The sequence below is a fragment of the Pan paniscus genome, chromosome 11 (assembly GCF_029289425.2).
Source record: "Pan paniscus chromosome 11, NHGRI_mPanPan1-v2.0_pri, whole genome shotgun sequence".
Classification (NCBI taxonomy): domain Eukaryota; kingdom Metazoa; phylum Chordata; class Mammalia; order Primates; family Hominidae; genus Pan; species Pan paniscus.
Genome location: NC_073260.2, coordinates 26791703 through 26818402, shown reverse-complemented (window position 1 = coordinate 26818402; position 26700 = coordinate 26791703). Strand labels below are relative to the sequence as shown.

The 26700-nt window shown below is 36.8% G+C and overlaps 1 protein-coding gene across 5 annotated transcripts in view; it reads left to right on the top strand.

Moving 5' to 3' along the window:
- Positions 1-26700, top strand: part of KIAA1958 (KIAA1958 ortholog) — a 209893-nt gene that overhangs the window by 126744 nt on the left and 56449 nt on the right. Inside the window, exon 3 of one of the 5 annotated variants that reach the window (XM_055117243.2) lies at positions 854-937. The exons of 3 other annotated variants lie outside the window; for them this stretch is intronic. In XM_055117243.2, the coding sequence (XP_054973218.1) occupies positions 854-937 (84 nt within the window). Of the gene's footprint in view, positions 1-853; positions 12823-26700 lie in introns of those variants that run through there. One more of the 5 variants, XM_034928854.3, reaches the window with a different exon arrangement.

The following is a 26700-nucleotide window of genomic DNA, read 5'->3' as shown; positions in this document are numbered from 1 at the left end:
TGTGAAGACAGCTATTCTAGGGCAGCATTACTTAATCTTGGATGATCCAAAACAGAAAGAGGCACCTCAAGTCCTTGGTAGCAGAGTACAAATAATAAAGTAATAAAAAGAAACAGTGGATCCTGGAGACATACCCCCTTTTTTACATCTTGACTATAATAGCCTAATTCAAATGTAACTGTCCTGTCTTTATAGCTATGATGTTTTATCCTCATTACCCTCCAAAATACCAAATATTTCCATTCATCACTTATTACAAATGCCCTGCAATTACATGCAGAATGCTTATAAACTGTGTTTACCCAAATTGCTGTAGAACAAGTATTTAATTAACTGCCATAAAAGATCTGCGTTGTCATTTTTAAATACAGATTTTTAGTGATGTGTTAAAATAACAAATACAGATATGTTAGTTTAATTCAATAAAATGGAACCAGTACAACCTCTGTTTCCACAAATGAAGTGATTCGGAATGAGTTTGTCAGCGCTAATGGGGCCCTTGCACGCTGCAGTAGGATAAATAGCACATTTCTGTCCCACATTTTTCCTAAAACGAAGGCTGTCTCTAATCTCTCTCTTTCGACAAACCTTCATGCACTAAACTATGTGCCCGTGACATAGGAAGCTCGTTTTGCTTGTAATGGGCCATATGCTTGTCTAGTAGATCTTTTGTGAAACTGAAGTTGGCCATTATAATGTGACAGGTATGTAAATAACATTTATCAGTGATCTCTGTAAAACTGATTCCTCCTTTCCCTTGTCATTATAAAAGGAAACTTTATTTCAGAGTAGAAAGTGCATTGTCTGAACTCATCAACACCCTCTCTATCCCTCCCCCCCCAATTTGTTGCAGACCAGGATGAAAGAGCAGCTGAGCTCAGCAGGGAGCAGAACGAGAAAACCATCCGGAGCACGCAGACCGCGCTCCGCAATTTCCGTGAGTTCCTCATCTCCAAGTATCCTTCTGAAACAAGAGAGATTTATGTCATCCCTTGCAAGGAGTTGGATGCCTACCTTGCCTCTTTCTTTGTTGATGCCAGGCAGAAGGATGGGTCCGAATACGAACCCAACAGCTTGGCCAATTACCAGTGTGGGCTCGAAAGGTACCTGAAAGAACACAGGTATGGCTATAGCATCACCAGGGATAAGGAATTCAAGCGTTCCCAAGAGGCCCTGAAGCAGAAGCAAATTGAACTCCGCTGTAAAGGAAAAGGAAATAAGCCACACAAGTCCATGAAGCTCACCTTTGCTGACGAGCTCATCCTGCGGAAAAGGGGACTGCTAAGCCGATATAACCCCGAGGGTTTGCTCAACCTAGTCTGGCTCAACAACACAAAAGCTTTTGGGCATTGCACAGGCTTCCATGGATCTACCTTAAAATGGGGTGATATCCGGCTCCGGGTAACAGAGACGGGTCTAGAGTACTTGGAGTGGATGGGTCAGGACACTGGAGACTTGAATACCAAAACCAAGAGAGGGGGGACAGACTCCCGTGTGTATGCCACCCAGCACGCCCCACAGACCTGCCCTGTCCAGGACTATAAGGAGTATGCCCAGCGGCGGCCTCCCGCCATGCGCTACGAGGATGCCCCTTTCTACTTATCCATCAAGCCAGTTGTGAACCTGGCGGCTCTGCATTGGTACAACTGCCAGGCCCTTGGCAAGAACAAGCTGGCCAAGATGGTGAAGACCATGTGTGAGAAGGGCAACATCCCTGGCAGGAAAACCAACTTCAGTGTGTATCAGAGCTGCAGCACCTTGTCTGAGGCCCAGAGCAACCAGCTCGTGCTGATCTGTAACAATCTGAGCCAGCAGGCTGCCCAGTCAGTGGCCGGCCACTCCAACAATGGCAATTTCATCGTCTCCGCCTCCTATGACTCTTCCTCAGACACCGCTTGACCAGGTGGCTTGAGCAAGACTCCAGTTTGGTTACTGTGTCCGGAGAAACTGTGATTATACACCGCTTCTCATTCCCCTTCCTGTGCCCTCAGTGTTAATTCACTTTATAAAAATATAAATATATAATATATTTTTCTTTTTACAAATAAGCCAATGGAGATAATTTAGTATTACTAACATAGTATTTATAGGCTTAAGACAAATGTACTTGTGGGTGATCAAATGTAATTACTGTTACAGACTTTACAAAACCATACGTGGTTCTCAGGCAACACAAAGTAGAGAGGAAATTCCGTTTTTTAAAAACTGTCAAAAAGGAAATTGAGAGTCATCCTAGACTTACATGCTTGCGTCCTCAACTCCTGCTTTTCCTTCCCACCCCAACTCCCATTTTTTGTCTCCTTAATAAATGGCTTTATTTTTTTAATTTTTAAAATTCTATATTAATCAAGAGGTGACATTAACTTTACTGCTGACGCAAAACTGTATTCAGCTAGATCCACAATATGAAAGTGTATAAGCTCAACATCAAATTATTTACATCTTCTCTTTTTTTAACTTAGAGTTTTAGCTCCTGTGCCTCATTTTTTACAATGTACGAAAATCTAGATGTTTAGCTAACATCTTTTCTTTTTGGGGGGAAAGGGTAGAAGGAGGGAATAAAGGTGCCATTCTTTTTGGGAGATACATGATTTTAAAATAATACGCAAAGTCTAATATTGTGGCTAAAAAGACTGTTACATAGCTCATTTTAACTATTGTGCTTGAACCTGGAAAGAATGTTTCTTTTTTTGTCCCTAAGAAATGGGTATAAATGAAGTTTGACAGGAAATTTAAAGCTACCAAAGCTTTGAAAATGTTGCCAAGCATTAGATTGCCTATAAAGAAGGTAAAAGGTGGAAAGTCTTACTAAAAATCTAGAAGCAGTAGTCGAGACAACAAAAAAACTCATCCTCTTCAAAGTTCATATTCCCCGAATTATTTACTTAGAAGCATTAAACAGTCTCTTTTCTCCTGAGGCAAGGGTGTGTATTCGACTCTGTGATTGAGATCCAAGGAATATTGGCACTCATTTTAGGTAACAATATTTTGTTACCAGATTTTGCTGAATTCAAAGCATTCTTGAAAATGTGCGAGATTTTTCTATAGTAAATATAAATGCGTTTATCTGTGATATCCTGCAATTATTATAATAATTTTGGTTAAACATTTGTGGCAGTTTTTCCAGGGTCTTTGTTTTCAAGTCTTGATGCCTGTGGTGAATTATTAGTTAAGATATTTCAAAAATAAAATAAATTTAGACTTTAGAGCCACAATAAAGCTGAGCTAGGTTCCTATTCTGTATAATCAGCAACACACAGAAACTCCAAATCTTGATTGTTTTGTTGGACCCGTGAATTCTATTGGGAAATATTTGTTCTTCAAGGCAACCTCATAATTCACATTAGCTAGAAAGGTAGGTGGTATTTTGTACATTAATTTAGTGTATAACCAGGACAGATTTCATTCTGAATTGCTTTGCTAAATCATCACAGAGCTGAGCTCTCCCACGGTCAGGGAACTCCTTCCAACACCAAGTCATAAGCACATAAAGACCCGTTCCTCTAAGCTGTGACCTTTCATCTGGCTAAGGAGTGGGAAGTCAGCCGTGGACTTTGTGTCGTGGAGTTAACCTCATGTTCATGACTTTTCCTCCATAGAGAAGTATTCATTTATACATCCAGAAACAAGAAGAAAGGGCAGAGAAGGTCTTGCTTTATGTTTTTGTATTGATAGTGATGAGAGCTGCCATTTTTGAGCCAGCATGCATGCCAGCACTGTGCTAAGTGACTTACATGGATCACATATGTAAGTCATAGTTACTAATCGTAAAAAAAAAAAAAAAAAATAGGAAAACACAGATAAGGATAAAGAAAACAAAATACGTACTCATAAGTCTTCTAGCCAAAGATAACTACTGTTAACATTTTGGCAAAGATTTCTTCAGACATATTGCAGTACTTACATATTTATTTCTATATATATTAATATTTTCAGCAACTTTGAAAAGGTGAGTTATCTTTATTTTATGGTCAGGTCAAGATAAGTCAATTAGGTCATAGCTAAAGAAATGGTAGTCTGTCATTTCACTCCAGAGTTTTTTTCTGTTTAAGTTTCTCAGTACCAGCTCATCATTAATTTCCAGTGGTTTGATCCAGAGCTGGGGACACAGTGTCTTAACATCTCTGAAGGATGTCTGATCAAAAGGAATGCTGAGTGATCTTCCATGGTGGCAACATGTCCTCTAGTCCTCTCCCACACCCATACATTTGGAGCCACAGAGCCTCTTTCTCCCAGTTCTCTTTACAAAACCTTCCTGTTCGCCTTATTCTATAGTTAGTCCTTACGGCATCAGACAGCCTACTTTAAGGGAACTCTTGAACTCTAATGTTTAAAAAAAGGTTTCTGTAAAACACTTAAAATGTTATGGTGCATTTAATTTTTAATTGATGTAGTTTCTAAATTTTTGATATGTTTCTGACAGCACAGTAAGTTTGTCTTAAGGAAGAAGAGTAGTCAGTATGCACTGTGAAAGCAGAACTAGAAAATGTCAGTTCCCTGTCTGTGTTTATTAAGGTACTAAAATGAAAATCTTTGTCCTGCTTAATCATATTGCATCTTCATTTAGAAAAACACAATTAAATTGAGAATGTGAATTATTTTTATTTATTTATATTTTTCTGTGATAACTCAAACCAAATAGGAATATTGTGACTTTTAGTTTCAGAAAACTGTTTTCTGAATAATGGCTTGGTAGAAGCCTAGCCAAATTACAGTATCAGTCTTTGTTTGTTTGTTTGTTTGAACAGAGACAGGGTCTTGCTCTGTCACCCAGGCTGGAGTGCAGAGGTGCAGTCATAGCTCACTGTCAACCTCAAACTCCAGGGCTCAAGAGATCCTCCCACCTCAGCCTCCCAAATAGCTGGAACTACAAGTGCACACCATCACACTTGGCTAATTTTTTGTAGAGATGGGGTCTCACTGTGTTGCCCAGGCTGGTCTCGAACTCCTCGCCTCAAGAGATCCTCCTGCCTTGGCCTCCCAAAGTGCTGGCATTATCTCTTGGAGTTACTTACATTATGAAAAATCTACAACTACCTCTAAATTTTATTTTTATCTAAATGATACTGAGAAGATAGCACTGCCAGATGCCATTTTTATTATTTGGAATATTAACTTAAGAAAAAATCATGTTCATGCTGTGGCAGAGGCAGATGTCAAAATTGCATATATACTTTAGCAAAAAATCAACAGTCCAGGAGATGTTCACTACAACTGAATGCGCTGCCTTTTCAGGCAATCCTGTGGCTCAAATAAAGCCATATTTGCAGTGCTTACACTTTAAGATCAATGTAATGTCATGTAAGAAACCCTCCAGTGTTCCTCACATGACTGAAAGTTTTGCACTGTCTACAACAAAAGCACTGAACACTGTCAGCATTTGGATGACATAGCTGCATAATTTGGTCTTTCTACCATATTCATGTGAGTGACTCTTGAAAACCATAGATGCTAGCTATTTTTTAAAAAACTGTAATGTTTGAAAAAGTTAAGAGACAGGATATTTATTCAAGACAGCTTATTCTAGATTCCATTTGATATCATGGTTATTAGGGCTGGTCTGAATATGACTTATAAATATATATCAGCAATTTAGGGTATTTATAATTATTTTTCCCTATGGTTAAATTTTCCCTATGTTAAATCACTGCCTGTTCTACAAAAGAGTAGTCTGAAAATCTTCTGGCATACATTTGATCTCTTTGGTTTTTCAGTTAGATGATGATTAGCTGAAACTTTCATAGCATTTACTTGACTAAATCATATAGCTTAGCTTCCAGATGCCATGAAATCAATGACTTTATTGAGATGAGAATTTGTAGTCACATCAACAGTATTTATTGAACAGCTAGGGGCCAAACTTGGAGGGGTATAAAGACACATGAAATAGTCTCTGCTCTCAAAGAATTTATAAAAGACATTGTAATAAAAGTTAGTTCATTTTTGAGAGCCCAGCAAAAAACTCTGTGCTAATACTATTTTGCATAGTTTTCCAAACTTTGTACCCATGCAATTTATCCATTATTTATTCATTGAATATGTTGGTCTGCTGCGGAATACATAATTCTGCTTTGAGTATTTTCTGGAGAATCTTTCTTAGAGCCTGTTTTAAAATCAATAAAGTGAAGGCATTTCTGTACCATCCACTGTGTTCATGTAGGTGCACATATGCATCAGAGTGTACAGATCTGTCATCAATGACTATCACCTCTTGAGCACTGACAATGTGCCATTGTACTGAGTGCTTTATAAGTTGTTTCACTTAATTCTCACAATAGTCCCATTAGGTAAGTATTATTATTTCCCTTTTATAATTGAGGAAATCCAGAAAAGTCAAATGGCTTGCCCATGTCACAGTTAATATGTAAGAGCATCCGTATCTGAAATTAGATCCAGATCCCATTAAGCACTCTCTTTTTCTGCTGTAGCTACTTGTTCAAGAAGTGACTTGCTGTGCTTCTGTAGACCCTCTGAAGTTATAAATTATAAATGAAATCCCAGGTGTACTAAAATCATCAAATTAATTCAACTCATTGATTGAGATCAATGTTAGCACAACATTATTTAGGCGCCATTACTGTAGTATTTTGAGATGAGATATTAAGCAGTTTGTTTATCCCTGGTTACCAGCAGAGAGCAGAAGTTTGTGTCACTCTAAAAAACACCTAACTTTGTCATGGAGGCAAGTGTGTATATGTGTATAATTTATTTTTACCCGAATTAAAGCCAAAACCCCAATTTCAAGAGAGTCCTTTATAATTCAGGCAGGGAAGTGGGAGGGTCTAGGCAGAGGGACTGCCTATAAGCCAGTATCGATTGCCATTGACCAGATACTAAATATGAATTAGAGGTAGACTGTGAACCTATTCAGATTTTTTCTGGTTCGACTATCTGCAGTTTAATGTGAGACAGACACTTCTGATCTTAATCAGCCCTCTTCTGACTGATTTTCTTTATCTATAGGAAAGGTATATTTTGATCCTTATTTCTCTAGCCAAAATAAAGCTGTAATACTAAGCACCTGTAAATAAAAACTCTCTCCCATATGATAGAAGAAATAGATACCTAAGCCTAGGGAGGAAAGTCAAGGGGAATGTATAATTTCTTGGAGCAAGATATCTTTTAAAGCGTTCATTAAAAAATAGTTACAAGTACTGAAAGAATTAGCAAGTTCTCTATCAGCTTAATAAATGTTTCCCAAATAGAATTCTATTATACAAGATATGTCTCTGTACATCTACCATACAATATGGTACAGATAGGCAGTGATCAGTTAAGAAATGCACATTGGCAAGGGCATCCTCAATCGTTGTTTAATGCATGGTATTCAAACATTGCTTTCCCTTCCCACTTGGATCTGGTTAACATGATATTGAGTGCATAGCCTTTCATAAAGCAAAGTGATGAAGCTAGGATAATTTTAGAGATCCTTGCCATCAAATAGAACTGGAATAAAGAAATACATTGCAGATATCATCCTGTTGGGAGTTGGTGTATTTCTAGTGATATAACAACAGAAAAGAAGAGATGATATTGATGGAGTACCAAGAACTCTAATTTTACTTTTCTAAACAGAAAAGGAAGACATTTAAAATTCCTCATGGTCCAGCCTGTTTGTAAATTGACCAGTTGGGCCTGCCAAAGCTGAGCAAAAGCTTGAAAAAAATTTTTTAATGGCATTTTAATACACTTACGTTGAGTTCTTATGTAAACAATGACTTTTGTGAATTAGAACCAGAGTATTAGGTCAGAGTCCCAGTTTGATTAGAATATTAATTAGGTCTGAGTGTTAATGTAAACCATTGTCTTTGTTGTATTATTAGTCATAGAGGCTAGATCTGGAAAGGACCCAAGAGATCATCTAGCCCAGTGATTTTCAATGCTGTGAAGAGTAGGAGTCACCACGTCCTCATGTAGGTGGGGAGTGGGGAGCGCAAGGAGATAGAAATAGCCAAGAGAACACAACCTCAAACAAATTCCCCAGAGGTCTCATGTTTCCTACCCCCTCCCCTCCTTCTTTGAGACTCACTAGACTGACTGAGCTGCTGTTCCCTCTGGAATGCATCCTTCGGGTGTGCTAGCTGGAAAATAAAATTGGAAACATTTAATCTACCTTTTAATGTACTTATTTGTTTTTCGAGACAGGGTCTCGCTCTGTTGTCCAGGCTGGAGTGCAGTGGCACAATCAAGACTCACTGCAGTGGCACTGCAGCCTTGAACTCCTGGGCTCAAGCAATCCTCCCAACTCAACCTCCCAAGTAGCTGGGACTCCCGGTTCATACCATCCTGCCTGACTAATTTTTAAAAATTTTTTGTAGACATGGGATCTCACTGTGTTGCCCAGGCTGGTCTCAAACTCCTGGACTCAAGTGATCCCCCCACCTCAGCCTCCCAAAGTGCTAGAATTACAGGCATGAGCCACTGCTCTGTCCTCATCCACCCTTTAACAAAAGAGGCAATAGCCCCAGAGAAAGGAGGTGAATGCCCAGGTGCTCACACCCTGTTAGGGTGTGAGCTTTCCCTTGTCAGGGTTAAAGCCGGGACTAGAGGCAGGCACCCTGACTTCCTGTCCACAGGTAGAGTTTAGAGAGGAAAAACAACCCTATATTTCTACTTCTTGTTTTCCAAATTTTAATTGTTTTTAAAACCCACAAATTTCTCTTAGGAGTAGATTCAAGCTGCCAAGTTCCAATAGGCTGTTTTTGAATGTGACATTTCACTTTTCATTGTGTTGTGTTACATCTTAGTTTTAGCAACTTTTCTTTTTGGAGTTTGATAGGAAAATCTGTAAATGTAATTGTTCTTTGATTCTAACAAACATCTCTCAGCCTACCCAATTTATATTTAGTTTTCAGTTATGGAGGGGAAACTACAGTCTTCAAGAATATCAATTCTAGTTATAGATTATGAACAAAAATACATTTTTGTTTAATTTGATATTCACTTGGATATCGAGCTACATAGCATCTATACTACTGGTTCTGAATGCAACCCACAGTATTTTTTAGTCTGGCAAGTTTTACAAATCGTATTTAAAGTTTTGGGACATATCCTCAGTCAAAAGGATCAAATTTCTATCAACATAATTAGGAAGTTTCTGAAGTAAATTTATTTAGAGATAGTAAAGGGGAAAAATGGTAACTAAGGAAAGAGGCCTACAGTAAGGAGATGTAGAAATTCAAACTTACTTAAATGCAAATTATTTGTATTTATCATCTTGCTTACTCTTCTGAAAAGGAACTCAAGCATAAATATTTAAACGTTTCACAAATTTTTATTTTACAAATCATATTTACCAGATCATAGTTGAAAAAGTTCAAATTTTAGATGTTTTTTAAAAAGGTAGAGTGTGATTTCTCTTTTTTTTGTAATGTTGAATTATGTTAGACTTCTAATGTTTGTCTTGATATTACACTGGAATTAGACAGCATTTTTACCATTTATACATTGATTTCAATAAGAGCTTTGAAAATGCTTTGGCATTGTTTGTTTGTGATAAGTAGAATTAGGAAGATATCAGCAATATAGATTCCTAACAGTAATTGTGTATACTGTGTTTTAGTGATTTTTATGTCCATTTATTTTCTGTAATTCTTTTATAAATCCCTTAGTGTACTTCCACTAGAAATTAATTTATAATTGTTTATTTATATTGGATGAAGTAGGAGGTCCATGTTTAGTATTAACCCACTCAGATTAACTTTATCTAACTTAACTTTTATATCTATAACCCATTAGATTGTTACAACTTTTTAAACAGCATTTATAACGAAATAACTTTTGTTTTATAAAGCATTTGTTACAAAAAAAAAAACACCTTGCCAAAAATCATTACGATTTCTATGCATTGTGTAATATTCAGTGATGTTGAGATTTTGCATGTTGTTACAGGTGCTCTTTCATATGTGTGTTTGTGGTGTTGATGTGGAATTGTTAACCACTGCTGCTATCACTTATTGTAGTTAAACTGAAAAACTGTGTTAAAAGGCTGTGCCAGTCAACATTTCTATGTGTGACTTAAGTAACTGTGTACTTCATTGTTTAATATTTTGAGCCAGCACTTAGTGGCCTCTACAGAAGGAGATGTTGTAGTTGTCAAAGTGGTGCCAAACTTGAAAATCTTGTGTCATGTTTATAATTCCAGGCCAGGTCAGCTTTTCTTCGACACTTTCCGAGCTCTTTGAAAGCAAAAAAACATTTGCAAAAAGAGAAAGAAAGCAAGAATTCTGAACTTTTCTAATACTCTCTCCTCTAGAATTTTAAATATTTTTTTCTTTTGGTGTTTGAGTATCTTACAGAAAAATCCAATCAAATGACTAGCAGTAGAATTTCCCTTGATCTGGATATTTTTAGGCTGAACAGTGTAATAGCAGAGGACTATGAGGTGCATACATTATTTTTGTTGGCTATCATGGCTTATTGTTTGAATTTCATTTAATAAGAATATTCAGGCTGGAGGTGGTGACTCACACCTGCGTTCCCAGCACTTTGGGAGACTGAGGCGGGCGGATCACCTGAGATCAGGAGTTCGAGGCCAGCCTGGCCAACATGACGAAGCCCAGTCTCTACTAAAAATACAAAAATTAGCTGGGTGTGGTGGCTCACACCTGTAATCCCAGCTACTTGGGAGGCTGAGGCAGGAGCATCGCTTGAGCCCGGGAGGTGGAGGTTGTAGTGATCTGAGATCACACTACTGCACTCCAGCCTGGGTGAGGGAGCGAGGCTCCAACCCCCCAAAAAAAGGAAAAAAGAATATTCAGTAATTTTATTTCCTTTATTAAGAACCATTGAAACCTCACAGTTCCCACTTGTTAACTTTTACATTCAGCATGTACACAGACTTACTTAACATACTTGGTTGCCTTATGGCCATCAGGATTTTTTCATGCCCACCTGTCTAGTTTGGTACCTGGTGTTTCCATCTTGCCTCAGCAATTCCAAACAAACTGAAAGTAAAGAGAAAATCGTTTCAACATATTGACTCTACTACACATTGTTAAAATTTAATATGGGGGGAATACCACTATACTTTTATTTATACTCTTAAAATGAGTGGGGGGAAGCTGTCATAAAGTGGTAAGAAAAGAAGGCTGCTTCCTGAAGAGCCTTTTTACACCAACATGCCAGATCTCCACACTTGGTGCAGGGTTTCCTTCTGTCAGTTCAATGGGCTTGTAATTACAAGATTCTTTTAATAAAGGGGTAATCTCCTGAACTTTATAGAAACTTTTTGTGTGACTGTCACATATGCAGCAACAGCCAATGCTGTATTTGGACACATTGCTGATGAAATTACTGATTTAATTCTAAGACTATCAAAACTAATTCGTCAAGGTCCCCACCACCTCTTTGCTTAAAGGAAAACAAAGGCAGATTTTAACTGTGAGCCTCTTCTCTAGAATATGCTGTAGACATTTGCCCCTCCGTGAGGTGATAAAGCAATAAAAATAAATTTAATTATGTGTGGTCTAAAGAAGTTCTACCTCTGTCCATTGGCCTCCAGAGTCACACAAAATTATTTCTTGATTCCTACATCAGAGGTTTTCAGGCAGAGCCTTTGTACCAATAATTCCTTTTATATTTTGGACACCAAAGATTATGGCATGATATATCCTGATGATTAACAATTTAGCAGTGGGCACATTTATTTGAGTCCTGCTCTTGGATTTATTTCCCACCTTTGGGTCTTACGTACATTTTGTATTTCTGTCCTGAGGACTTTTTGCCTTGGGCAGTTTTTAAATCAAAAAAATATATATATATTTATTAGGTTTCTAATTTATAGAGTTTGCAATTTCTCCCACAATTTTAAATGTTTTCACTGCCAAAGTTAGAAGTAGATTTGCTAGGTTAACGCCATGGTCAGTAATAGTTTGTACCTTTTATGTTGTAGCCTGAAAATGTAACTCTAACCCCGTAGGCCTGAAACCTGGTGGGAAGATGATTGAAAGTGTTTTAGATTCAACAGATTGACTATGTATGACTTATCTATTAAAATGAAGAACTTTCATGGTTTAATAGAATGAATGCTGTATTCAACAAGGTCTTCCATCCTTCTTATAAATCTTAAGACTGTGTTTAAGCTTTCTTTCACTTTTACTCTATCCCTTGGAATTTAATTGGGAATAAAAGGATTTATCAATTTAGTCACTATAATTTAAGGCCAGGCATCTGCTTGGATATACAATAACCACAATTAATACTTAGAGAAAATTGTTTCAACAGATGAACTCTGCTATTTGAAAAAATATAGTAGTGTTCTTTGAGGATGCATTTACTTTTCCCCAAATTTGATAGATAGTTATTTTTATATATTTTTTCTGGCCACTTGGCTTTTAACTGATTAACATGAAAAAAGCACGTGTGCCTGTTTCACTCAAATCATATTTTACACTTTTTAAAAGCTGCTACAGTTACAGTTTGTGAAAGAGGAGAAAGGTGAATTGCAACAGAGGGAAATTACTGTTACTGTGTCAAATATGTGACTGATGCTTTTGGTCAGATAATCTGCTGCCTGTCAATATTTGTAATAACAGAATTTTTTGTTAAGAGTACTCTCAGTTTCATCTTTATTTTGCTGCTCACTGATTTTTTACACTAAGATGTTCTCATCTTTGTCGACTCACTGTTTTTGCTTCATATTTGTCTGTGTACTTGTGCTCTAAATAAAAATCTAGTTTTATGTCTAGTTTATTCCATTGTGTGTATAATGTTTGCCTCTGATGTAGTGTAATTTTCTATTGTTTTTGATGTTTGTTGGTACAGCCTAAAACTTATGGAAATAAGAAAAGCAATCCAATAAAGTCAGCTAATGAGTGTCAACAGTGTCTCTATAATGAGAGCATGCTTGAGTCACAGTGTTTTGTCTGTATTTGGGCATGATGACCAGTCTTCATTCATTTAATGAATTGTCTTCTGCAAAGTTGGCTGATTTTTGTAGCTACAACAAACAAACCACATTTTGAAAAACATGTTGTTGACCTGGACATTGTGCACTGGCCTCAGGATATACAGTCAATGCAGATGAGCCAAGCAGCCCATGTGCGGTGTTTCTCACCACTAAAGTTGGGGGGAAGCCCTGGAAGGGGAAGCATTGCGCATGTGACTGTGCCAACATAGATCGTAGGATAGCAACAATCCTTTAGTAAAGGATCTACAGTTGAATTAATCGTAGGCTTCCTGGAGCCCCAAGCCTGAAAATCCTGTTAATAGAAAAGAAAGCCCTGCTGCAAACAATTAACTCACTTGTTTTTGTGTGGAGCTCTGTTGGCCATTTTTCTTTACCTCCAGTAATCCCCTTGTCAGACACTTCTTAAATAGGTGCAAAATTATACTAAGCTGCAGCCGGGCACAGTGGCAAATGCCTGTAATTCCAGCACTTTGGAAGGCCAAGGCAGGAGGATCGCTTGAAGCTGGGAGTTTTGAGACCAGCCTGGACAACAAAGGGAGACTTTCTATTTTAAAAAATAATTTAAAAAATTTTTAAATTATACCAAGCTAAGGAGATACCATGTTCTAAAATTAACTTATTTTTAAGAGAATCATTTTAGTCAGATATAATTCTCCATGTACCATTTATTACCTTTAGCACATATTACAGTGTTCTTTGAGCCGAATAGGAATGGTTCTCCAAAATTATTAAGTTGGTTAACTTCAGACACATTTTTTGTGTCACTAAAATCATTTAATAATGAAAAAACATGTTAAAACATCTGAAAATACAACATCTCTCATACAAAATTACTTTGCAGAAATGCAAATGTTTTTCTTTCATGGCTGAATAGTCCACCAGTCTTTACTCACAGTTGAATATTCCAAATAGAAACAATGACCGTATTTTTGTATGATGATAGATTATATAAAATTACAGGTCATTACACCTTTATATTTTCATAGTATTTAAACGAGGAACTCATCTTTAAGTGTGCTTGCAAGTTTTACACTTAAAATGTGACATTTTATTTCCTTGCTAGGGAAAGAATATTAGAATTCAAGTTGAGTAGTAACTACAAATCAAATAATGTTTTCCTTTTTAAAAGTCTTACTTATTTTCAATTTATTCATATCTTTTTGAAGAGGATTTGATGTGACTAAAATGGCTAATATGTATGAAACGCTTAATGTTGGTGATATATCATCTCAAAAGATAATTTTAAAAGCAAACACTGAATTTGATGGCAAACATGTTTAGACTGAACCATCTAATAAAAAAATGGAAGGCCAGGTGTGGTGGCTCATACCTGCAGTCCTGGCACTTTGGGAGGCCAAGGCAGTAGGATCACTTGAGCCCAGGGATTCAAGACCAGCCTAGGCAGGCAGTATAGTGAGACCCCATCTCTACAAAAATTTTAAACTTAGTCTAGTGTGGTGGTGCGCACCTGTGGTCCCAGATGCTAGAGAGGCTGAGGCAAGAGGATTGTTTGAGCCCAGGAAAGGAAAGGAGATAGGGGATGCAGCAAGCTGTGATTACGCCACTGCACTCCAGCCTGGGGAATAGAGCAAGAGCCTCTCTCAAAGAAAAAAAAAAAAAAAAAAAAGGAAGTACAACCACCATTTGCTTTGTTAAGATTTATAATGCTTTAAAAATGCTAAGGCAGTAAGTAGACATTTATTATTAATAATTGATAAATAGTAATATCAAATCAGAAATAAAAATCACAGGACTCATTACCTATAGATAAGAACGTTTAACATTTTGATGTTTGATTTTGGACTGCTTCCTTACAAAAATATACTTCAAAAACTAATCTAGTTGTAGTTACCATTTTGTATGTTTGTAAAAGATCTTTAGTTTTTGAGGGTAGATTTTTATGTAGCTACACATTTTTCCATTGCACAGATGTGCCAAAATCTATTTTATAAATGCTGTTGTTAGATTGGATTTGTTTCCAGTTTTTTGCTTTTATAACTTTGGCTTAAAGAACATCCTTGAGGATACATTTTTGCATACTTCTCTGATTAAATCCTTAGGATACATTTCTAAAAGAGGAATTCCTGGGCTAAATAAAAAGAAGATTTTATTTATTTTTCTTATATATACATTTCCAAAGTCCTATTGATTTTTATAACTTGCAAATATAATATGTTCATGTTGCAAAACTTTAAGTCCCATGGAGCTAATCACTAACCAATGTGATGTGTCTCCTTCCAAATTTTTTCTACATAATTATAAATCGTTTTATTTTTCATATAAAAATTGGAATTTTGCTATGCATATTGTCCTAGAGTGAATTTTTCTTTTTAAATTAATATATTGCAGAACTGTTTTCATGTTAGCATGTAGAAGGGTAAGACAATTTTTAATGACCACATGTAAATATATATATATGCACAATTATTTAATTATTCATCTCCTAATGGGTTTTGGTGATCATCTTTGTTCATTTATCTTTGCACACTTGTGTATTTCTGCATTTAGTCAAAATTACCCACCAAAAAGTTGTACTGATGTAGACATCATTCAGTATTGGCTGAGAATGCAAGCTCCCAGCAGCCTGGCCAACATTTAGATATGGACCTTTTTGTATTTTTGATAATCTGGCAAATGAAATATATCTCATTTTAATTATAATGCCTTTTTTTTAATGCATTTTGTTATTTGTATTTGTTCTGTGAATAATTGCCTGTCATATCCTGGGCCCTTTTGCTAGTGAGTTATTTTTCCTTTTGGTTTGTAGGAGCTTTTCATATGTCCTTGGTTTATGTTTTATAAGTATTTTCTCCAGTTATGTTTATTGTCTTTTAAAATTTGTTCAGTGCAGGATTTTCCAAATTTTTTCACATCTAATCATCTATATTTTATACCTTCTGTGTTGTGTTGTGCTGAGAAAGACTTTCTTTCCTCAATCCCAAAATCATGAAAATCTGTCTTCTTTATGGAAACAGCTTTTTTTTTTTTTTTTTAAAGAGCCATTTAGATATGTGGATTTTGTGTGTGTTATGAAACAGGTACCTAAATTTGCTTTTGTTTTTGCTTTTCCAGCTCAACCAATTATACCATTTATTGAAGAATCCATCTTTCCCCAACAATTTGAATTAGAGTCTTTATTATACCCTCACTTTGCATACTTGCAGACCTTTTCTGGATTCTCTTCTGTAGCAATGATCTATTTGTCTATTTCTTACAAATACTAACTTACAAATAGTAATTTACAATTTAAATTACAGTGGTGTTATGACACTTTTTTTGGGGGGGGGGGCAAGTCCTCCCAATTGTATTTGAAATTGCCTTCCTTTTCTTACATGTTTACTTTCTTAAACTTTAGAAACACCCTAACAAGTAACAACAGAAAAGGGGGGATTTTAATTAGAATTACATTTACTTAAAGATTACTTAAAGAAATTAAATATCTTTATAATATTGAGTCTTCCCATCTAGGTTCATGGTATAACTCTTAATTTCTTAGGTTTGCATACACATTTTTAAAGGAATTTTTAAGGATTTTTTAATGTTTTCTTATTGAATTATACAATACTTATTGAAGTACTTATTATACTTACTGAAGTATAGCTTGATTAATTTTTGTGACGCTAATATATTGCTGTAACCACCACCTGGAGGGAGACATAGAATATTACCCGAACCCTAGGAGCTTCCCTCATGTGCCCTCCCTTACCTCCCTAAGGTAATCACTGACTTCACCATAGAGTCATTTTATCTGGTTTTTAATTACATAAATGAACCCTTTCAATATACTCTTCCGTGTCTGGCTTCTTTTGCTTAACATTATGTTTGTGAGATTCTTCCATGCTTTTGTATACAGTTCACTCCAGTAGTCCACTCCTTGTCACTATCGTATAATAATTCATTGTATAGATATTTTATAATTTTATATGCATACCATTGTTTATGGGGTCCTAGGGTTATTTCCAGTTTGAGGCCATTTATTATTTGTTGTACTATTATGCTTTTATGAATACTCATACATTCATGATATGTACACGTTTCTGTTGGGTATATATATTTAGGTGTAGGATTACTGAGTCATAGAATTGGTGTGTGTTCAACTTTAGTAGATACTGTCTATATTAGTGTCCAAAGTGGTTGCACAAATCGATGCTTGTACCAACTTAGCAAGAGTGTTCCTGTTGCTCCATATCTTCACTATCACTTGATATTTGCAGATTTCGTTTTCCATTTTAGACATTTCAGTGAGTGTATTTTATGTTTCCTGGAATATTAATATTTCTATGCAAGGCCCATTCAAATTTTGTCCTTTTTTTGGGATGGAGTTTTGCTCTTGTTGCCCAAGCTGGAGTGCAGTGGCGCAATCTCGGCTCCCTGCAACCTCCACTTCCTGGGTTCAAGCGATTCTCCTGCCTCAGCCTCCCGAGTGGCTGGGATTACAGGCGCACACCACCATGCCCGGCTAATTTTTTTGTATTTTTAGTAGAGACGGGGTTTCACCATATTAGCCAGGCTGGTCTTGAACTCCTGACCTCAAGTGATCCGCCAGCCTTGGCCTCCCAAAGTGCTGGGATTACAGGCGTGAGCCACCACGACTGGCCATTTTGTCCATTTTTAATTGGACTATCTCCCTTCTAAATGATTTTTTTCCTTTTTAAAAAATTTTTAAGTTCGAGGGTACATGGGCAGGTTTGTTACGTAGGTAAACTTGTGTCATGGGGGTTTGTCCTTCTAAATGATTTTTCAGATAAATGTACCACAACATCTTCTGCCACTGTGTGGCTTGCCTTTTCACCTCTTAATGCTGCATTGTGATAAATGTCTGTTTTTCATTTTAGTGGAATTCTGTTTATCCACTTTTTACTTTTGGGGTAGTGATTTTGATCAATCTTTTACTTTAGGGGTAGTGATTTTGATGTCCTATTTAAAAGTGTGTAATTATCCCATGGTCATAAAGCTGGTCTCCTGTGTTTCCTTCCTTCCTTTATTGTTTTATCAGTCACATTTAATTCGTGATCCATTTGGAATTTTTTTTTGTTTATGATGTGAGGTAGGAATTCCGTTTTCTCATAGTGTGTTGAAGATGTTTGTGTTTGTGTTTATGAGCTCAGTTGGCCTATAATTTTCTTTTATTGTATTGTTCTTGGCTTATTTTTATATAAAAGTTATGCAGTCCTATAAAAGAAGTGAGTGTCCCCTCTTTTTCTGTTCACTAGCAGAGTTTGGCAGTTGGAAGAATTTACTGGTGAAACCCATCTGAACCTGAATGAAGTTTTATTTTGAGATTCTTTATTTTGTGTGTGTGTGTGTGTGTGTGTATGTGTGTATTTTTTTTTTTTTTTTTTTTTTTTGAGACAGGGTCTGGCTTTGTCACTGAGGCTGGAGTGCAGTGGTGCAATCTCGGTTCACTACAACCTCTGCCTCCCAGGCTCAAGCCATCCTCTCACCTCAGCCTCCAAGTAGCTGAGACCAGAGATGGATGCCACCACACCTGCCTAATTTTTTTGTATGTTTTGTAGAGACGGAGTTTTGCCATGTCACCCACACTGGTCTCAAACTCCTCAGCTCAAGTTATCCGCCCGCCTTGGCCTCCCAAACTGTTGGGATTACATGCGTGAGCCACCTCATCTGGCCTGCATTTCTCTAATGGGTATAAGACTTTTCAAACTTCCTTTCTTATTCAGTTTTGGTGAGTTGTGGCTTTTCTAGATATTTGTCCATTTTATCCAAATTTTCAAATTGATTGACATAATCAAGTTGTTCATAGTATCTTTTTACTGTCTTTTTACTATTTGTAGGATCTATAGTGATAATTAACATGTTTTTCATTTCTGGTGCAATAATTTGTGCCTTCTCTCTTCTTCTTGCTAGTTTATTAGTCTTTTCAAATCCATCTCTTACATTACTTTTTATTATAAATTTCTTTCCCATTTTATTGATTTATGTTCTTAATTGTAGTGTTTCCTTCCTTCTACTTTTTTGGATAGATTTATTGTTCTTCTAAATTTCTTGGTACAGTTGATACTCACCTTTTCTTCTTTTGTAGTCTATGCACTAAATCGTATTATTTTCTGTTTAGGCAATAACTGCATCCCACAACTTTGACATGTATTGTCATTATCATTCAGTTGGAAATATTTTCTAATTCTCGTTGATTTTTTTTCTTTTACCAGAAAGGATTGTTTATTTTATATGTATATACTATACATATATCATATATATTTTTGTATTATATTAAATAATATACTTATTATTTAGGAATGTATAATTGCTTGTCAAATTATCTTCTTGTAATTGATTTCCATTTTATTCTACTTATATTAGAGATCATATTCTGAATTATTTAATCCTTTGAAAAGTTGAGACTTGCTTTATGTCCCAGCATTTCTATGTTGGTAAAGGTGACATACAAACTTGAAGAAATGTGTATTCTGAAGTTGTGTGTGTTGTTCTTCTTTATGTATCAGTTAAGTCCAGTTTGATATTTGCATTGTTCACATCTATATCTATACTATTGTTTTGCTCCCTGTTTTGTCAGTTGTGGGAAAAGATGGGTTAAAATCTCTTAATCATAGATTTGCCTATTTCTCTTTAATTCTTTTAATTTTTGCTTTCTATGTCTATAGGCATTGTTATCAGATCCATACAAAAATCTAGGATTGTTATATATACCTTCCTGTTGAATTTTAAAACCTCCCTCTTTATTTCTAGTAATACTTCTTGTCTTAGTCTGTTTTGTCTGTTAGTATATAGGTATACCAGCTTTCATTTGCTTATTGTTCCTATGGTATAACTTTTTTCAACCTTTTGCTTTGAATCTTTGTGTTCTATTTGTTCTTATATGTAAGGTGTATTTTTCCCCCAGGAGAATATAGCTGAATATTGTTCCTTTGCCCAGCCTGACAACATTTATCTTTTAATTGGAATATCTATAATAATGGATATATTTATGTTTAGATCTATCATCTTACATTTTTTTGGTCCCATCTATTCTTTATGCCTTGTTTTTGATTAAGCACGTCTTTTTTATCCCATTTTCCTCCTCTGTTAACTTATAAGTTATACATTATTTTATTCTTCTTATAGTGTTACCATACAGATGTAAACATGCACTCTTGCATTATTAAGATCTACTTTAATTTTGTGTTTTCATCATTTTTTGGACAATGCAAGAACTTTTCAAAACTAGCTTCAGTTACCCTTATTTGTGTTATTATAATGTTAATTCTATATATATTTAGAACCCCACAAGACGTCACTAGCATTGTTTTAAACAGCTTATTCGTTGAGAATCACCTACATATTCACACTTTCCAGTATTCTTCATTCTTTTCTCATTAACTTGCTGCCATCTTTTTTCCTTTTGCCTGAACATCTGTCTTTATTTTTTAGCACTTGACTGCTAACAATGAATTTGCTCATTATTTTGTGTGACTGCAGCTGCATTTTACCTTTATTTTTATTTTATTTTATTTTTTTAGATGGAGTTTCGCTCTTTTGCCCAGGCTGGAGTGAAGTGGCGCAATCTCAGCTCACTGCAGCCTCCTCCAGTTTCAAGTGACTCTCCTGCCTCAGCCTCATGAGTAACTGGGATTACAGGTGCCCGTGACCACGCCTGGCAGATTTTTGTATTTTTAGTAGAGATGGGTGTTCACCATGTTGGCCAGGCTGGTCTCAAACTCCAAACCTCGTGATCTTCCCATCTCGGCCTCCCAAAGTGCTGGGATTACAGGCATGAGCCACTGCACCTGGCCTTACCTTTATTTTTGAAGGATGCTTTGCTTAGTATAAATTTTAGACTTGTAGCAATTTTAGCATACTAAAGATATCATCTGTTTTCTGGCTTCCATCATTTCAGTTGAAAAATCAGTCAGTCTGATGTTGTGCTGTATAAGGTAATTTGTCCTTTTTTTCCAGTTTCTTTTTAAACTTTCTCTTATGCTGGGCCAGGCGCGGTGGCTCACGCCTGTAATCCCAACACTTTGGGAGGCCGAGGAGGGTGGATCACCTGAGGTCAGAAGTTCAAGACCAGCCTGGCCAACATGGCGAAACCTCGTCTCTAATAAAAATACAAAAATTAGCCAAGTGTGGTGCTGCATGCCTGTGACTCCAGCTACTTGGGAGGCTGAGGCAGGAGAATCGCTTGAACCCAAGAGTCAAAGTTTGCAGTGAGCAGAGATCGTGCCACTGCACTCCAGCCTGGGCAACAGCGAGAGACTCCATCTCAAAAAAATAAAAAATAAAATTTTCTCTTAATGTAGTGTTATGTGGGAAGTTGAAAAAGAAAAATAAAGAAGGCTGGGCACAGTGGATCACACCTATAATGTCAGGATTTTGGTAGGCTGAGGCAGGCAAATCGGTTGAAGCCAGAAATTGAGACCTCCCTGGGCAACATAGTGAGACCCCTGTCACTACAAAAAATGTAAAAATTAGCCAGGTGTTGTGGTGCATGCGGGTAGTCCTAGCTACTCAGGAAGCTGAGGCAGGAAGATCTCTTGAACCCAGGAGCACGAGGCTGCAATGAGTGATAGCACCATTGGTGACTATCCAGCCTGGGTGACAGAGTGAGACCCTATCTCTAAAAAAGAAAGAAAAGAAAAAGAAAATTTTCTCTTTGACTTAGATTGTCAGCATTGTTATTCTATGTGCCTACATTTAGTTTTCCTTGTATTTATTTTGCTTGCTTAGGAAAGCTTCTGGAATCTGTAGACTGAGGTATTTTATTTTGGAAAATTCTCGACCAATATTTTAAAAATATTGCTACTTCCCCATTCTCTCTTCTCTTTCTGGGACTCTTAATTACAAATATGTTAGACATTTCACTATGTCCCATGTGTCTATTTTGCTATTTGCTGTATATTCTTTTCTATTTTTTCTATATTCTTTTCTCTCTCTGCCTCAATTTGATTGTTTTCTATTGACCTTTCAGGTCACAAATCATCTGTTATATGTGTTACACCTGCTTGTTACCCATTTATTGAATTCTCAATTCATTATTGCCTTTTTAATAATTTTTAAAGTTTGAAACAATCTTAAACTCCAAAAAGTTGCAAGTGTATTACAGAGAACATTTTTTTCTCAACGAATTTTGAAATTAAGTTGCCAGCCTGATGTAGCATCACCTGCAAGTGATTTCCTGTGATTTTTCTACAAATAAGGACATTTTCCTGCATAACCATAATATAATCATCAAAATTAGGAAATTAACCCTGATGTATTCTTTCCCTCTAAACGTCTATTCCTATTGAAGTTTTGCCAGTTGCCCTAACAGTGTCTTTTATTGGAAAAGGATCTAATCAGAATCATGTATTGCATTTAGTTATATCCTGTTCCTCAGTCTTTCTTCAACTTTCCTTGCCCACTCACTCCAACACCCAACTGTGCTCTGCCACCCACATACATACAGATGCCATCCTTATCAGCTCAACCTATAACACCCTGCACTGGGCCATCCTCCCAACCAGAGACACCTTCCTCACTCCATTCAACCTTTAACATTTCATCCTAGGACACCCTCCTACATGGAAGCCTTCTTCATGCTGCTTAGGCTATGACACCTTATGCCAGGTCACCCCCATGCATGGAAGGCCTACTCACCCCAGTCAGGCCCTGACTCTTCACACAGGGCCTCTCCCCATGCCTCCCCCTGCTGCATGGATGCCCTTCTTAACCTGCTTAGATTATGGCACCACATACCAGGCTGCTCTTCCATGGATACTTTTTTCTCTTGACTCAAGCCCTGTAACTGCTTGCCAGATTGCCCCCATAGTGTAAGATATTTCTCACCCTAGTGAAGTTCCAACACACCTCAATGGGCAATTCTCCTATGCAGATGCCCTCCATGCCCTTACTGGAGGCCATTGCATCTCCGTCAATACACACATACTGTGGTATAAATGTCTACCTCATCCTGCCCTACCAACAACTTTAAAAGTGCATAGTTCAGGAAAAAAAGGGAAGAAGAGGAAGAAGAGAAAAAGGAAAGAATTCTAGAATTTCTGTTTTGTTAATAGATTCCAATGCTCTAGTAAAATTCTCTGTCTTTTCATTATTTTCTTTAACATACTCAAATTATTTTTGTGTCAGAGAACTTGAATAATCCATGTTATCTGTAGGCCTATTTGTATTGCCTGATCTTTCTTTTAGTTTTCATTCATTTGGTCTTGTTTTATGGTGTGCCTGTTAACTTGCTATTGAATGCTGACCACTGTGTATGAAAACTTTTGAAGATGTTATCTTCCTCAAGAAAAGATTTAAATTTCTGCTAGCCAGCACGTAAGGTGGGTGGATCACTTTAATGCAGTCAAGACTGATCTATTTCCAGTTTATGTAACTCTTACAGTTAAGCCCTTCCTGGATTTCAAATGAAAGCTGGATTGTCCAAGGCATCTCTCCTCTTTGGAAGGCCCCCACCTGAATTACTATTTTTGACTCCTCAGTGCCATGCAATTGCCTCTTGGTGATTTCTTTCTGCTTGGCTTTTCTGTATCGTTTCTCCATATGTGGCTTAAGATCAGCAATTTCTGGAAGGAAAATTATATGTGGAGTGTTAACTCATTTTTCTGTGGTTTCCTTCCTCCAGGATCTCAGTCTCTCAAGTGCTGGCTGGCCGCTTGGTAGCCCTGCACTTGAATGTTCATGTACCTGTTCCACTGAGATTGCTGTAGACTTCAGGCTGCTGCTTTCTGTTTGGGTTCTATGTCCTGCACTGCAGCTCTGCAAATGCCTTAAGAGAAAAACATGGTGACCAGAGCAGGAATCACCTCTATGTATTTCCCTTCTTTCTGTAATTTTTGCTTCTTGAGTTCTGGTTCCTTTGACTGTGTTCCAGTGAATTTTATCAAGGTTGATTCTCAGCTGGAAGAAGAGTATAATACCAGCGACTTCATCATAGGCCTAAGTGGAAGTCCTCCACGTGCATGAATTTAAGTTTTCTATACATCATGCCTTCTTTGTTTGTTCTTTATTTCTTTTGTTAACCAGTTCTAACTTTTACTAGATAGATTGCAGGTGTTGGATTTTTGGTTCAAGATTTTATTCCATTATGCTTCATCTATTTCACAATCCTTAAAAAAAAAAAACCTTCAATGAGATATATTTTACATACAATATACAGTCCTTTAACAATTGTATTCAGCTTTATTGCCACATTACTGAATGTTAAAAATAAATGTTTACTCCTCGCTATGTCTTATACCCTGTATCTTCCCCTTTGTTCTATCCATTTTTCATTTTGCCGGCAAATATCTGTAACTAATTCTTTTAAAGATAGGGTGGGTGCTTGGATGCTACTTCTTTCATGATTGAAAATATCTTTATTTTGCCCTAGCATTTGAATGCTGCTTTAGGTAGGTAATAAATTTCTTCATTTACAGTCTTTTTCCCTCACAACTCTGAGGAGACTATGTCTTTTTTTTTTTTTTTTTTTTTTTTAGCCATTTGGTGTTATAGATGAGAAATCTGATTCTTCTCACTATGTTGACAGCTCTAGTGCCTCTTGGTGGCTTTTTTTTTTTTTTTTTTTTTTTTTCTGCCTACCAGAAAAGATTGTAGAGTTTTTTCTTTGTTCTTAGACTTTGGAAATTTCACCAAGATATGTTTACATGTATGTCTTCTTTCAGTATTTCTATTTGATAGTTCATGAACCTTAATATCCTAAAGTTTCAAATCTTTCTTTGATTAATGGAACTTTTCTTATATTATTTGTTTCATCCTTACACGTTTTTCCTTTGAATTCTTAGGATAGATATTCAGTCTCCTGGATCTGTCTTTCATATCTCTTAACTTCACCCTCATAACTTCTTATGTCTTTGCCTGCCCTGTAGGGAAGAGTCCTTCTAGCTCACTAATTTGCCTTTAGCCATGTTCATTCTAGTACTCAGCTCATCTATTGTTTTTAAAATACATTTTTCAATCATCTTAAATTTCCAGGATCTTTCTTGTTTTCCTGCTTTTCCTTTTCCAGTAAGGACTGTTCTTATTTTAAGGATGTTATCCTCTCAAATCTCTAATGATATATTTGAAATGTCTAATTTTTTGTCTTTGGTTTTCCGGATTAAGTCTCCTTTCAGGGGGACGAGTAGGGAACGTGAAATTAGCTTTTCTGCTTGCGTAGCTTGGTGACTGTCATGCTACTGGTTTTCCCCATTGCCAAGTGATGCTTATGTACTCACATTTTAAAATTCAGGTCTAGATTGATCATTAATGGTAATTGATAGGGATTTCCTTAGCTATTGCTAAAGGCTCCTGTCTGATAACACTTGGATCGAGCTCTCATTTCTGCAGGCCATGGTTGAGCACAGGGTTCTGCAAGTGGACTTCAAGCAGCTATGATAAGTGGCTGAAGAAGTGTTCATGAATAGGCTTTCCTTCAGGGTGCCTGAGCTGGCAACAGGCTGGGAAACTGGAACTGTCCCAGTGATAGACACTAGGAAGGTGTTATTTGAGAGATGGCAGCGTTCAGGGATTTCTTTGCTTTTCTTAGCTGCTTTGCTTTTTCCCTTGTCTGTGTCCAATGGGACTGCCCAGAGTTACCAGAGGCAGTGCTCCCTTTCCTTTCTCTGGCCCCTCAGGGTGGCTTCCACAGCAAATATCCCTCACTTCACGCAGCCGTACTTGCCAGCACTTGTGCTGGTGGTAGATGATGTAAGGGCATCCGCAGCCTAAACTACCACTATCTCATAGTCCCTTCTTTCTCTCACGCCCAGCTCCTCCTCACCTTAAGCTCGGGGTTTGTCCTGTCCTCTGGCAGAAAAAATCATTCACATCTTCGTTTAGTAGTTCCCTCTTTTTCCTGTGTTCAGTTATAAGTTACTACCTTTGTTTGTTTCTTCACCAATATAGTCTTTTAAAAATATTCTCAGCAGCATAACACAACTCCTACCTCCAAAATTTTGAAAGCAGTTTATTAAGTAAATGAAATTTAATCCATAAATATAATCATGAACGAACCATATATGTCATTTAATCATTTTCACATCATTTCTGTCCCATTATGTAAGCAGACGAGTATTCTTTATTTGTTTCACTGTGTACTGGGATTTAGGTTTCCTTTTTCAATGTATAGTCTCTGTCCTGTGATTTTAAGAAAATTTTAAGAAATTATTTAGCAGTTTAATGTGATAACTAATCATGTTTGAAACAATAGTGGTCATCTAAACAAAGCAGGCTTAGTTATTCTTTTTGAAGGTTCATCTGAGTACATTTGGGGGACCAAGGCATTTTTTCATAAGCACAAGCTACTGTCTAAATTGCATTCTTTACTGAGAATTTTATCCTTATAGTACCTGATTCTTTCACTGTAGTGACTCAAGCCTGGAGTCAGAGACCCAGGTTCAAATCCTGGCTCTTCCACTTATTAACTCCATAATTTAAACAGCCCAGTGCCTGGCACAGAGAGGGTACCTTGGTAAATATTGGATGAGTGAATATATGAAGTTACTTACGTGTATGAGGCTGAGTTTCCTTACCTTGAAAACAGGAATAACAAAGGGATTGCTTATGGATTATAGACAATTTATGTAAAACCTCTTGGCATATAGTAGGCATCAATTAGTGCTACGTATAACAATAATAAATTTTATACAAGAGTCCTTTTATTAATATCAAGTAAGTCCCACAAGTAATAGGAGTTATCCAGGTTGATGGGGTGGTGAGAGAAGTCTACCTACAAGACACAGTTGCTTCAGATAGTTTCCAGCATTTTTTCTTCCTCTCTTGCTGTAAACATTTATTAAAGCAGAGTATGTTCAACAGTTCTGGGCAGGATCAAGATTGAAAGCACAAAGACATGG